The sequence below is a fragment of the Rhodamnia argentea genome, chromosome 5 (genome assembly GCF_020921035.1).
Source record: "Rhodamnia argentea isolate NSW1041297 chromosome 5, ASM2092103v1, whole genome shotgun sequence".
Lineage (NCBI taxonomy): Eukaryota > Viridiplantae > Streptophyta > Magnoliopsida > Myrtales > Myrtaceae > Rhodamnia > Rhodamnia argentea.
Window position 1 is genome coordinate 14,539,252 of NC_063154.1, and position 12,179 is coordinate 14,551,430.

At 43.5% G+C, this 12,179-nt stretch overlaps 2 protein-coding genes across 2 annotated transcripts; both read right to left on the reverse strand.

Annotated features, from left to right (window-relative positions):
• LOC115726101 (pentatricopeptide repeat-containing protein At1g62260, mitochondrial) lies at positions 1 to 4,067 on the reverse strand. Its single transcript, XM_048279343.1, is given in 5 exon segments — positions 1 to 230; positions 485 to 842; positions 1,011 to 1,053; positions 1,268 to 3,882; positions 3,884 to 4,067. Coding segments are annotated over 2 exon segments (2,073 nt in total). The 5' UTR covers positions 4,049 to 4,067; the 3' UTR covers positions 1 to 230; positions 485 to 842; positions 1,011 to 1,053; positions 1,268 to 1,974.
• Positions 4,068 to 8,279: 4,212 nt separating this feature from the next.
• LOC115726100 (mechanosensitive ion channel protein 6-like) lies at positions 8,280 to 12,179 on the reverse strand. Its single transcript, XM_030655823.2, has 5 exons — positions 10,147 to 12,179; positions 9,849 to 9,972; positions 9,463 to 9,756; positions 9,160 to 9,362; positions 8,280 to 8,833 (listed from the first exon to the last, which is right to left on the reverse strand). Exons 1-5 carry the CDS (start codon positions 11,898 to 11,900, stop codon positions 8,548 to 8,550), a joined length of 2,661 nt encoding a protein of 886 aa, XP_030511683.2. The 5' UTR covers positions 11,901 to 12,179; the 3' UTR covers positions 8,280 to 8,547.

Genomic DNA, 12,179 nt, shown 5'->3' on the forward strand with positions numbered 1-12,179 from the left:
AAGATTTGACAGAACGGTTCCGCTTGCGTCCTCCAATTTTTGAAGCTTAGCTACAATTATATCCTCCCCTCCCTCTGTCCTCAGTATTTCCATGGAAGTTCAACCCGATAACGTCACAATCACATATTGGTTAAACAATGATTACTGAATCCTGAAGAAATAGGTGCCCTCGTGGAATGACAATGCTAGCACCTTGATTATCAGCATCTTGATCAACCACAACAAAGTCCCTGCCAAAAAACACCCAAACTTCCAGTAACATACTTCAAGCTCTTACCTCTACTTCCTTATTAAACCAAGCATGCCAAGCAATTCAAACAAGCCTTGACCACAAAAAATTCTGTACCACTTCCCTCAGACCGTAGACGAAATACAATACCCTTCTACACAACGGAAAGTTCCTCTCAATAGAGGATACGACAATTTCTTATCATGGTCAGTGGAAAATGGAAGATGAATAGTTAAATTCTGGTAAACGGCTTACCATTTGAAAAGCAAAAGTCCTTTCTTGAACCTCGCCGAACTTATCATTCCATCTCAAAACCTTCCATCAACCACCCCATTACTGACTGGTTGTCCGGGTTGGCAAGCCACCAATCAATGCTGCCAATTGCTAGCCGCCAACGCCTCTGGTCCCCAGTAACTGTCATCACCCATCATTAGTCACTGGTTGCCCCGGGTGTCTGTGATTGCTACAATCAGTAGTCAGTCACTCGTCATTGCTGTTTCAATCGATGGTAGTAATTAGCGACTCATTGTCACCCGTCAACCTACCAGTGACCATTGCCATTACTGTTGATTCATCAAATTTCATTTGGAATTTATGGAAATAAATAGAGACCCTGAAGATGTTATTGCTATAAAGCAAACCATAGTCCAACCGCAGTTTATAAGTCAAAGCCCAAGCATGCAAGTAGAAGCCCCTCGAATCCTTGAGTGAATAAGTGAATAAACTGCTTTAGGCCTCAAAACAATATAAGTCGCCTTACGGCCTTAACAAAATTGCTAACCTTTTTCTTGTTCTTCCTCTTCCTCCTTTCTTCACTGAAGTTGCTGAAAGAGAAACATCACAGAGTAAATTTCAAGAGACAAGTTCCCAAGAATAGAGAGAATGCCCGTGGGAAAAAGTGAACGGTAAAGAGAGCCAATATACGATCTCTACTGCCAATACAAAGAAATCAATAGATGACCTTCCAGAGCTCAATAAGAGGACACATCTTTCCAGATGATGCAGTAATGTAGAGTAAAGTAGCCAAAATCAGGTTACCTGTTAAAGCGTTAAATATCTGTGCGCTTGCCAAGCTATCTAGTTGCAGAATACCAAGGCTTTTCCTGGCACCAGCATGTATCATCTCCTCTTGTCAATGGATCTTGAGTAAAGGCCATGTTGGCCAACGTACATGGACCATGCAGGTAAACATCCCACGCAGAACATGTCATTGCTCTTCATGCGTTCAATTTGACGAAGCGGTAATGCATTAGCATGTATGCTTCATAGGAAAGTTGAGCATGCCAATTAAAAGTCTAGATTGAATTCTGCTCCTATTCGATCATACGGATAAATTGTTGGAGTCATCGAGTTTCATTTGTAATAGGCCAGAAACTTAGGTATTATAGCTACCTATAGAGTTTTCCCCATCTTACTATGACAGAGCCGAGAATCGCAAGATCTGGGCAATAGAAAAATCTGTTGAAAGTGACTCCTCTAAATCTAGTTCTCACTTTCCAAACTTTTATTCCCTCATTCTTTTGGGATGTTAGCAAATGCTTCACCATGCAAACGAGAGTCATCATCCTCTCTACAGGATCACAATTAAATCAACTAGATGAGAGGTCTATCCTCCAGTTTTCTAGTTTCTTTCACCCTGTTGTATAGGACAAGTAGATCTATTAGCTATCTAACTCCTCCTGACTTCATAAGCAAAAGAAGGTCGATGCAGGGAGTAAACCGAAGGTCAGTATACAAAACAACAGCTATTGCGGGGATTCCACTCGACTATACCCCTTATGCTTCTTAATAGCATTGCTCTCCATTATCATTCGCACTTTGTTTGCATCATCCCAGCGTCCGGCATCTGCATACATGTTGTATAGCAAGATGTATGGTGCTGAGCTTTCTGGCTCAAGTAGCATCAATGCTTCAGCTGCGACTTGAGCCAACTCTACATTGTCATGCACCCTACAAGCACCAAGTAAAGCACCCCAAACAGCCTTATCTGGCTTCATTGGCATGCCCTTTATTATATTGAAGGCCTCGCTAAGCAGCCCATGCCGGCCCAATATGTCCACAAGTGATGCAAAGTGTTCAACCATTGGTGCTATACCATATTCCGTAACCATCGACAGAAAATGCCTCCGGCCTTCTTCTACTAACCCAACATGAGCACAAGCACTCATAACAGAAATAAAGGTTATATAAGTAGGCCTAACTTCAAATCTCTTCATCAACTTAAAAAGTTCAAGAGCCTCTGCAGCAAACCCATGAGATGCGTATCCTCCAATCATCGCATTCCAAGTGATCACATTCTTCCGTAACTTCACCTCGTCAAAGATAGTCTGAGCCTCGGCAATTGCCCCACATCTTGAGTACATAGTGATGAGGGAATTGTTTAGAGGCACATCTGGGTTAGCTATTTTGGTGAGCAGCTGGTGGATCTGCAAACCTAGGGAAAGATCAACAAGACCAGTGGCTACGGCTAGAATGGAAGATAAAGTATGTCGATCTGGTTTCTCCCCATTGGTCAGCATCTGAATGAAGAGTCCAAGCGCTCCTTTATATTCCTCATTTTTCTCATATCCTGCTATCACAGAATTCCAAGTGACCAAGTTCTTTTGAGGCATCTTCTCAAATAAATCCCTCGCAAGTTCAAGGTTTCCAGTTTCGGCGTATCCTGAGATCATCGTATTCCATGTAAAAGTATCACGGGTAGGCATATCTTGAAAAAGTTTGGACGCCTCTTCCATGTTAGACATGTGTACGTAACCACTAATCATGGTATTCCAAGAAAACGTATCACGTTCTTTCATTTGATCAAAGAGTTCCCTAGCAGCAATAGTATTTCCTACTTTAACGTAGGACATGATCATGGTATTCCATGATACCACATTTCTCACAAACTCCCCAGCACCACCCTTCCTTCCATCATTACTAAATGGGATCAGGTCAAAAAGATAACGAGCATCTTCAATGCGTCCTCTTTGGCCGAACCCAGCAATCAGCGTGTTATAAGCATTGACTATATCTTCCCCACCATACGGATTCCCTAGTTCAAGAAATATGCTAGCAGCTTCATCTAGTTTATCAATATGAATAAGACCCGCCACAAGGCCACTTAGAGAAGCTGAATCCCGCTCAGGCATCTCCTTGAAAAACTCAACTGCACGTTCCACATTACCGTTCCTCAGAAACCCAGTTACCATCGCATTCCAAGAAATAACATTTCTCTCAGGCATACAGTTAAATAGCCACAACGCCTCATCCATCCTCCCAGCCTTCGCGTACCCACTAATCATCGTGTTCCACGAAATGCAATCTCTCTCGGGCATTTGCTCAAACAGCTTTCTCCCTTCCTCAATGAACCCAGTCCCGCGACACGAGACGTAACCCGAAACCATCAAATTCCACGACGTGACGTCTCTCTCGGGCATTCCGTCGAACAGCCCCCGCGCCTTCGTCATCTCCCCACTCTTCACGTAGCCCGTGATCATGGCGTTCCACGTCACGGTGTTCCGGCACTCGGCACTGTCGAAAACCGCTCTGGCTTCGCCGAGACGGCCCGCTCTGACGAGATGCGAGATCTGCTTGTTCAGTGCGAACAAATCCGGGGTGCGAGGAGAAGCATTGCCTTCCCTCGCCGAGGCAAAGCCGCGAGCTTGTCGCGAGTCTCCGGTTGGGAATTGGTGGGTCGCAAACTGGAGACGATGGAGTCGATGCCGAGGCCGTCTCCACGGCGAGAACGTGGGTCTGTGCAAGACGCTGAGCTTCCTCCAACAGATTCTCATATCTGCTGTCGAAGCAAGACGACAAAGTCGAGCTTGTGCTGGTCATCTGCAACCAAGAGTCAGCTCAACTGGCGAGTGGAATGTGACGGAGATATTCTCCGTTTTGGTCATATATATATATAAAACTTAGATTATTATTTTGTTCGTCTCTATAATTTATCAAAAAATATTAATCAATTATTAAAAACATTAAAGAAAAAAAAAGAGAGTAATCGGTTGGGTCCAGAGGGCAGTTCCATCCTTGGAATCAGGGAATTGAGAACCGAATCAGCACCATATGGGAACCGCCCAAAACCTGTCGATTCGATCAAGTCCAAGCAATTCTTTATTCGGGTGATTCCTTTTGCACACCCCTAATTGTTATTATTGTTGCTATTTTTGTTATTATTATTTTGTTATTATCATCAAAGTCACAAGGTATGATCGATGGACCTAAGCAGGTCCTTAAAAGGGTCAAGGGGAGACAATGGAAATAACTCTCTAGTACGGTGGATGGACCTCCCCCTAAGTTCTCTTCGTATTTCTTCTATCCAGGGGGAAAAAAAATATTAAGAGAGAACTTAGGGGTATCTGGCTAAGGAATGTAGCCTTTAGGTCGGCTTCGACTGCCCACCGCTGGGTAGAAAGGTAAAAAATATTAAGAGAGAACTTAGGGGTATCTAGCTAAGGAATGTAGCGTATAGTAGCCTCCCGTAGACAGTAGCCTCCGGCGCCTACAGTCATAGAGGAGAAGCTTTGGCTTCCTATTAGGACACGTGCTTTGCACAATGTCTTGTAAACGACTTGTCCTCCTAATACCTTTGGTTACAAGACACTGTGCTAACATAAATATATGACAGTATAAGGAATAAGGAATTTAAAAAATGTCAACTATTCAATCTAATGTTCTTGTTGAATATAATCCTATACCGACTATAGTAACCTATTTTATTGAGTAGTAATTAAAATATAACATAATTATCTAACGGAATGCTCATTCCATTCGAAATCAAAGCTCCTTATTCTAATTTCGTATAAAACATTGGTTTGGGAATTAGACAATGACTAAAAGAAAGAAATTAACACGACGGACGGAACGCTTCTTCTTATTCTTCGCTTTTTCTCTTCTTTGTTTTTCTTCTTCTTCATGGACAATTTCGAATGTGAAGAAAAAGTTTATAAAGGAAATAGGTAATATAACAAATTTATAGTTAGATATGTCATTGCATTCAAAGCTTTAATTCGTAATTGTTTGAATGTGTATTAATGAAAGATCCGTCCGTTCTCGAAAAAAAAAAATAGAGCAATTAAAAACGTCCAGGTGAAAATATTACAATATCAAATACGATCAATTAGAATCAATCAAGAAAGATTATGACACCTAATGATATCTCTAACAGTTCCAAAATTCCTATTTGGTAATTTATCAGGAGTTATGGGTCGATTGCACGAGATCAATTTGGTGGTGGTTAGCTTTCTTTTGAATTGTCTTTGTGGTCCTAAATTATGTCCTGCATTTTTTAACATTAGGATGGAGAATTTGTTGAATCAATCTCAAACCTATTGTAACCAACTTAGTCACAAACCTCAATTTTGCCAAATTAAGTTCTAGACATTTTGCCCGAAATTTCAATATAGTCATTCCAATCAATTTTTGCTTGAAATTGTCGAGATGGTGGTCTTGTCATTGCCGTCAACAATTTCCTGCAAAAAATTGATCATAATGACTACATTGGAATTTCGCACAAATGTCTACAACTTAATTTGACAAAATTGAAATGTTTATGACTGAATTTGAGATATGTAAAATAGGTTTAGGACTAATTAGATAGTTTTCCTTGTTCTACGTAGGCTCACTCTTTGGCACATTCATTTCCTTTGAATGATCTCCTCAACCTTCCACTCCGGTCGATTCCATTCTTGAAATCCTCACTTTGTAGATCACCACAGTACATCAGACAAACTTCTAATTTTGATCTATAAGAACTACTTAATGAGAGTCGAGTTCGGCCACCCACCCCTCTAAATGTTTAATTTTCATTATTGGCCCTAAGGCTTCATTGAAGCGAAAATATAAGTGTAATAGGGAAATTGTCCATTCAGCCCTCAATTTATGGATGCTAATTTAATCATAAATTTTATAATTTCTCCAATTTAGTCCTAAATCTTTGCGTGAAATTCCAATATAGTTTTAGTGGCCAATTTTGGTTGAAAATCTAGTCATGTGTTAACAATTTTCGCCAAAAATTGGCAAGAAGGACCATACTGAAATCTTGCATGAAGGGTTAGGTCCAAATTAGCAAAATTTAAAAAGTTTAATATTAAATTGACATCTGTATAGGTACAGAAATAATTGGGTAATTTTTCCTTGGCGTAATAACAATCAGATTTTTTTTTCTGTATATAGATCAAATCTATATCCTTAGAAATTCTACACACGGTTTTAATAAGATTTCCAATATGTATTTGTTAGAGGTATCTATCTCGTCAGATTTCATATAATGTATAAGATCCTCTGAACCTCACATGCAATGCTCTGACTTGGCTAAATAAAATGTACCATATAAACCATGGTCATCCATACCAAAACCTAAAATGCACACAGATTAAATCTTTTCATCCGATGCCAATTCCCTTAGCGGATTAAGAGCTAAGGTTGCGTTTTTTTTTTTGCAAAAAAATAAATGATTTAAAACATAATTTACAAAAAGAAAACGATAGCTTAAATTATTTACGAAAATAAATAAAAGAAAAATATTTTCATTGTTCACGAAATTGTTTAGACATAAATTGTTGTCGATAATGAAAACATTATTTATTGGCTGATTATACAAGCAATGATTTTTTTTGGAATTTTTTTCGCAAAATAAACAGGCCTAATTATGGCATTCGATCGTTCCCCTTGAATTGAAATGATCGGTAAGAAAGAGAGATAATTATTGTTAATCATATTGATTAGTAACGACCCTAGTTTGCTCTATGTAATACTTCAAATAATTAGTCTGTGAACTGAGTAATAATTTATGTAGGTGATACGTGATTGTCTCTAATTGTGTTCGCGAACGATGATAATATTTTTCGTTCATTTGTAAGAGATACAAACAATAATTGTTAGAAAAATATTTACAAAATATGAATTTTTCGCGAAGCAAACGGGCCCTTAGTGCGATATACAACAACTTGTTTATAAGTATCATGGCCAAGTTATACTTTTTTAGTTGCGAGCTATTTTAAGTTACGAGGAAATTAAAGTATCATCCTCTGTTACAATGATCGATATTCTATTAATGATCTCTATACAATATAACCACAGTCAATTTACACAAATATAAATTGATCAAAATGACTACATTGAAATTTGACGTAAAGATTTGGAGTTAAATTGACAAAATTTAAAAATTTAAAATTGAATTAACACCGTACAATAGATTAGGACTGAAGACCGTTTCGTTTTTGTAGGTTGGTCTAGTCTATTGCTCTTTCCTTGTGCCTATTTCGCCTCAAGTGATTGGTTCACAGGTACAACTTTTGTAACTTCATGGTATATTTATAGATTGGCCAGTTCCTATTTGGAAAGATGCAACTTCTTAACTGCCGCAGTTTCTACTTTGTCTAAGTCACTTCGTTTCGTTTTGTTCATGTTACTTCTCTTTTTATTCAAGTTTCTTCCTTTTTGGTCTAACGCACTTCCTTTTTTCTTTGTAAGTTTCGTGAATGTTTGAGATTCATATCTACGAATTGAAAGGTCCGAACGATCAATTCTGCAACGAGTTGTTAGAATCAATAGATTTTCAAATTGTTCATTTGAAAAAAATGGAGGACTGACTGGATAATTCGCTTTATCCTCCTTTCTAACGACTCATAATTCATTTTTCCTTTCTCGCTTCTTTTTCCACAATAAGTAGGCCATCAGGATGTTGCCAGCAAATTACAAAGTTCGTTTTAGGACGTACAATTTGCATCTCCTCTTCCCCTCACCGCCAATGACCACGGACTCACGGGAGCGATCTTGACCTCGCGGGAGCCGCCGGCTCAATCTCACGGGGCTGGCCGCAGCCACGTAGGTCTCCCGTAAGTGCGACCGGTCCAACCTCGATCTGGACCGGATTCGAGGTTGGCGGTGGTGGGGAGCAGGAGAGAGAAGGCCGGGATAAATGTGCTAGAGTGGGGCACAGTTTAAAACTAGGATAGCTGAAAAGTAACAGTAAGACTACCGACAGATATATGAACTACGTTCTGAGAACTCTCTCTTGGGTATAACATGTTGTAAGTACCTTCTATAGGACAGGACCCATTCTCTAATGACAAGTTTGCCTCAGATTAAGATAAGAAAAGAGTTCCGAAATCCCCGGAAGAGAGCCTAAGGGTGCCGGGAAAAAACCGGAGAAACCAAATTTTCGCTGTACTGGAATTAATATGTCCAATGAGCTAGGAAAACCTCAGAGTCGAAGGAGTAGTGGTTTGCCAGAGTCCGCTATACGGTCCGCATTGCACTGCTGCCGTGGAACACGAGCTGCCAATCTTCTGTGGGTGAATGCAGCTCTTTGTCCGAAGGGTTTGAGAGACTCAGGCACCATTTGCCCATCCAGGAGGAACCCGCGCAGAGCTCTGAGCAGGCATTGCCCGGACATTGATGTCGAGCGGTAGCAAGCGGTATTGGATGTCGAGCTCTCGGAACATCTTGACCATCTCCTCGATCAAGAGGGCTCGCCTCGCGAACTTCTCCCCCATGTTCTGGTGGTTCATCTTGTGGCACAGCCACACGGCGATCCTCACCTTGTTCAGCTCTTCGATATCCTTCATGATGATCATAGGCGTGGAATACCAGTGCTCTTTCTTGCCGTCGATGTAACTGCAATCGGTAGAACAAAAAAGAAGCATTCCAGATTATTTCTTGCTTTATCGATTTGTCGATGCAGAGAGAACAGAAACAGACTGGCGATAATCAAGGGAGCAAGCCCCGAATTTTAACATGGTTATCTACCTATTCTCTAAAACCCGAACCTGCGATTAATCCTAGTTCTTATCGCAGATTGATTAGAGAGACATTACAGTTCTCTGCTTTGCCGGATAGTCATCTACGGCAGCAATCATTCCTTGGAAAAGATGCATCAACAGACACAGAAAGCTTAACAAAATTCGAGAAACTGCAGAATGTATCGAGATGTTTTCACTTGCCTGGTTATCTTGTGCTTCATGGCAGCAATCTTCTCTGCAGGAGTAGATATGTGCACACAGAATTCGACCGCGTCTCCCATGTCAGGGCTCCGGTAATAGTTGCCGATGGCCTTCGTAGAAAGAGTGCTGTTTGGGTATATGATCTTTTGATTGTCATACCTCAGAAACACGGTCGTCAAGATGTTCATCTCTTCCACAACCATCTAATAGGATGATGCAGCATATGAGTGAGCCATGAAGTAGGTACAAACGAAAGCAGATAGAGCAGAGAAAAGACGGCCGACATGTGATGTCGGTATCTACCTGGACTCCATCGATCTCACACCTATCGCCCACATCATAGGGGTGCATCACGAACAAGAAGATGATCGCCTCGAATACAGTCTTGCAGGTGTTCCCGAAAACAAATGCAACGAGGACGAGCTGCGAACTGAGAAAGAGCAGGAACTTGGTTGTTGCTATCCCCAGGATGAGAAGCCAGATGATCAATATGACGATTCCGACTATGACATTGACCACCCGATGCAGCTTGTTGACCGCAGTTTTCGTGTCGTTTAGGGTCAAGGCGAGGGCTCTCCTCTCTCTGAAAGCATTGACCTAAAACAATTTGGTCAATTTGATTGGCATTGCAGACTGGAAAAGTTTAAACAAGCATGTCCAAGGACCCAACTTGACAGAATTCCACTCACCAGCCAGTTCTTCAGGCACGACTTGCTGATTTTCTTGGATTCATCGGCTCCTTCAAAGAGACTCATCGTCTTCAAGGCTTCATCGTCCCTCATGAACCGCATCAGATCTTCCAAGTAGATAAACCTAGCAACAAGAAAATCATAACCTGAATTGGACACTCTCCATCATAAAACCGGATAATACTGACCGAATGTAGTGTGCCAGCTAATCGGAAAGAGATCCAACGGGGAAGCAATTGCCTCATCCAAGGATTATGTCACAAACTCAAAAGATCCAAGTGAAGGACTATGCTCTTACTTTGAATTATGCTTCGCCACATTGCGAAAGATCTTCCTAGCCGCAGCTTTGGCTTCGTTTTCACTCCTGATCATTGTTGCCGACTCATCCTCATGAGTTGAATCCTGTATCCGTTCATCCAAAGTCGAGTGAAATCCGTGCCGCACGGTATTAATCAATCTTTTCATATTCCAGGCGGACACGTTCTTGGGATTCAGCTTGTGCAAGTGATCTATTGTGATCCCTCCCTCGCTCTTTCCCGACAGTCCTCGAGAGAGCTTGATGTTCTTCACCTGGGGACTAGTCTGAAGCCCTCCGCTCCCGACTGCCGTCCCACTTTTTGTTGGAAGCGCCGCTGCCCTTAGATCCGGGGGCACTTTCGCGCCCGCTTTCTGTAAAGTCTGAAGCTCGGCCACAATGCTCTGCTCCTCTTCCTCCGTCCTCTGAATTTCAATTACCGGCAGACCCGACAATGTCTCGATCACGTACTGATTGAACAGGGACTCTTGGATCCGGTCGAAATAGGTGCTCACGTGGAACGACGACGCCAGCACCTTGATGATCAGCGTCTTGACCAACCACAGCAGAGTCCCCACCAAGAAGCAGACCAGCACCTTGGTGACATACTTCAAGTTGTGGCTGTTCGTCTCCCTCTCGACCTTCTTGTCGAACAGAGCATGCCAAGCAATCAAGACCAGCCCCAACCACAGGCAGTTCTGTACCGCCTTTCGAAGGCCGTAGACGAAATACAAAACCCGTTTTCGCAGCAGAAAGTTCTGCTCGATGAAGAACACGACTAATCGAATCATCCATCCAGAGACCAACCTCCCACAAATCAAGACCAAGACCATGGCATCCCACTTCCACAGTTTGAGCTTCCACAAATCTCTACGCTTCAATAAAGGAATTGCAAGAGTACAAACTAGCGCACCAATGATCAAGACCAAACTCACCCACTGTAACAGAGTCAGGACACCGAACTGGGCCTTCTTGAACTCCTCCGGCAGGTCTTCTTCCAAGAACAGGTCGTCCTCCTCCTCATCCCCTGCCCTCCCCAACATTCCGGACCGCAGTTGGCCCGACCGTGGAACCCGGCCGCCCGATCTGCGGTCGGGCACCTCCGGCGGGTCCATCAGCCTTGACCGGGTGGTTTTCGCGCGGAGCAGGCTTGATTTCCGCTCGAAAGACGCGCTCGACGTGCATTTCACAACCTCGTCTTCCCTGTTGCCGTGGCTCGGCGAGCCCCTGTGCCGCCTCTGCGGCGTACCTGGCCCAGCCCCTGTCGAGACGTGCTGCTGGAAGGACACTCTCGGGCCGTCCTGGCTCTGCCTTGGGGGCTGCGGCGAGTCGGCGACCGGAGGCAAGTCTCCCCGGTTGCCGCCGCCGCGGCGCAGCTCCTCCATCTCCAGGTCCATGTCCAGCAGCACGTCGCCGGAGGCCCGCTGCTCGTGGAGGAACCGCCCGATCAGCCGCGACGGCGGGTCCTCCGACCCCTGCTGCTGCGGCGAGCGGCGGCCGGGACCCTCCGCCTCGTTCCCCTTCCAGAACTCAATGCTGGGTTCCCTCAGCATTCTCGAACAGTCACTCTCGTCACCCTTCGAACCGCCGAGGCCGAGCTCGAGGTCGGAGGCGGCCGTTCGTTCGCCGAGGATGGGCACGCGGTCTTCGTGGGAATCAGCGGGTCCGCGAGAGAAGGAGGAAGAAGGAGAAGAAGAGAGGCCTCGCGCGAGCTTGTTGGAGCCGTAGGATTTAAAGGACTTGCGCAGCGACTCCATGGTCAGTGAGGTGGGTTCCAGCTGATTAGTCAAAGACACCCATTAAAGAAAAGCTAAAAAACAGAGAGACCCATGAAAGAAAACAAAGGAATTCGGCGATTTGGTGCGTCGTATCTGGGAAAAGATTGGTAGAATATGGGGTTTCTGGGAGACGCGTGTACAGTGTAGGTTGAGCTTCGAAGGAGGAGACCATTAAATATAGCGGGGGAGAGAGAGAAAGAAGAGAGAGAGAGAGTGGTTGGGGAGAGAGAAAGCCCATGTGGCGCCGAAACAGGGATT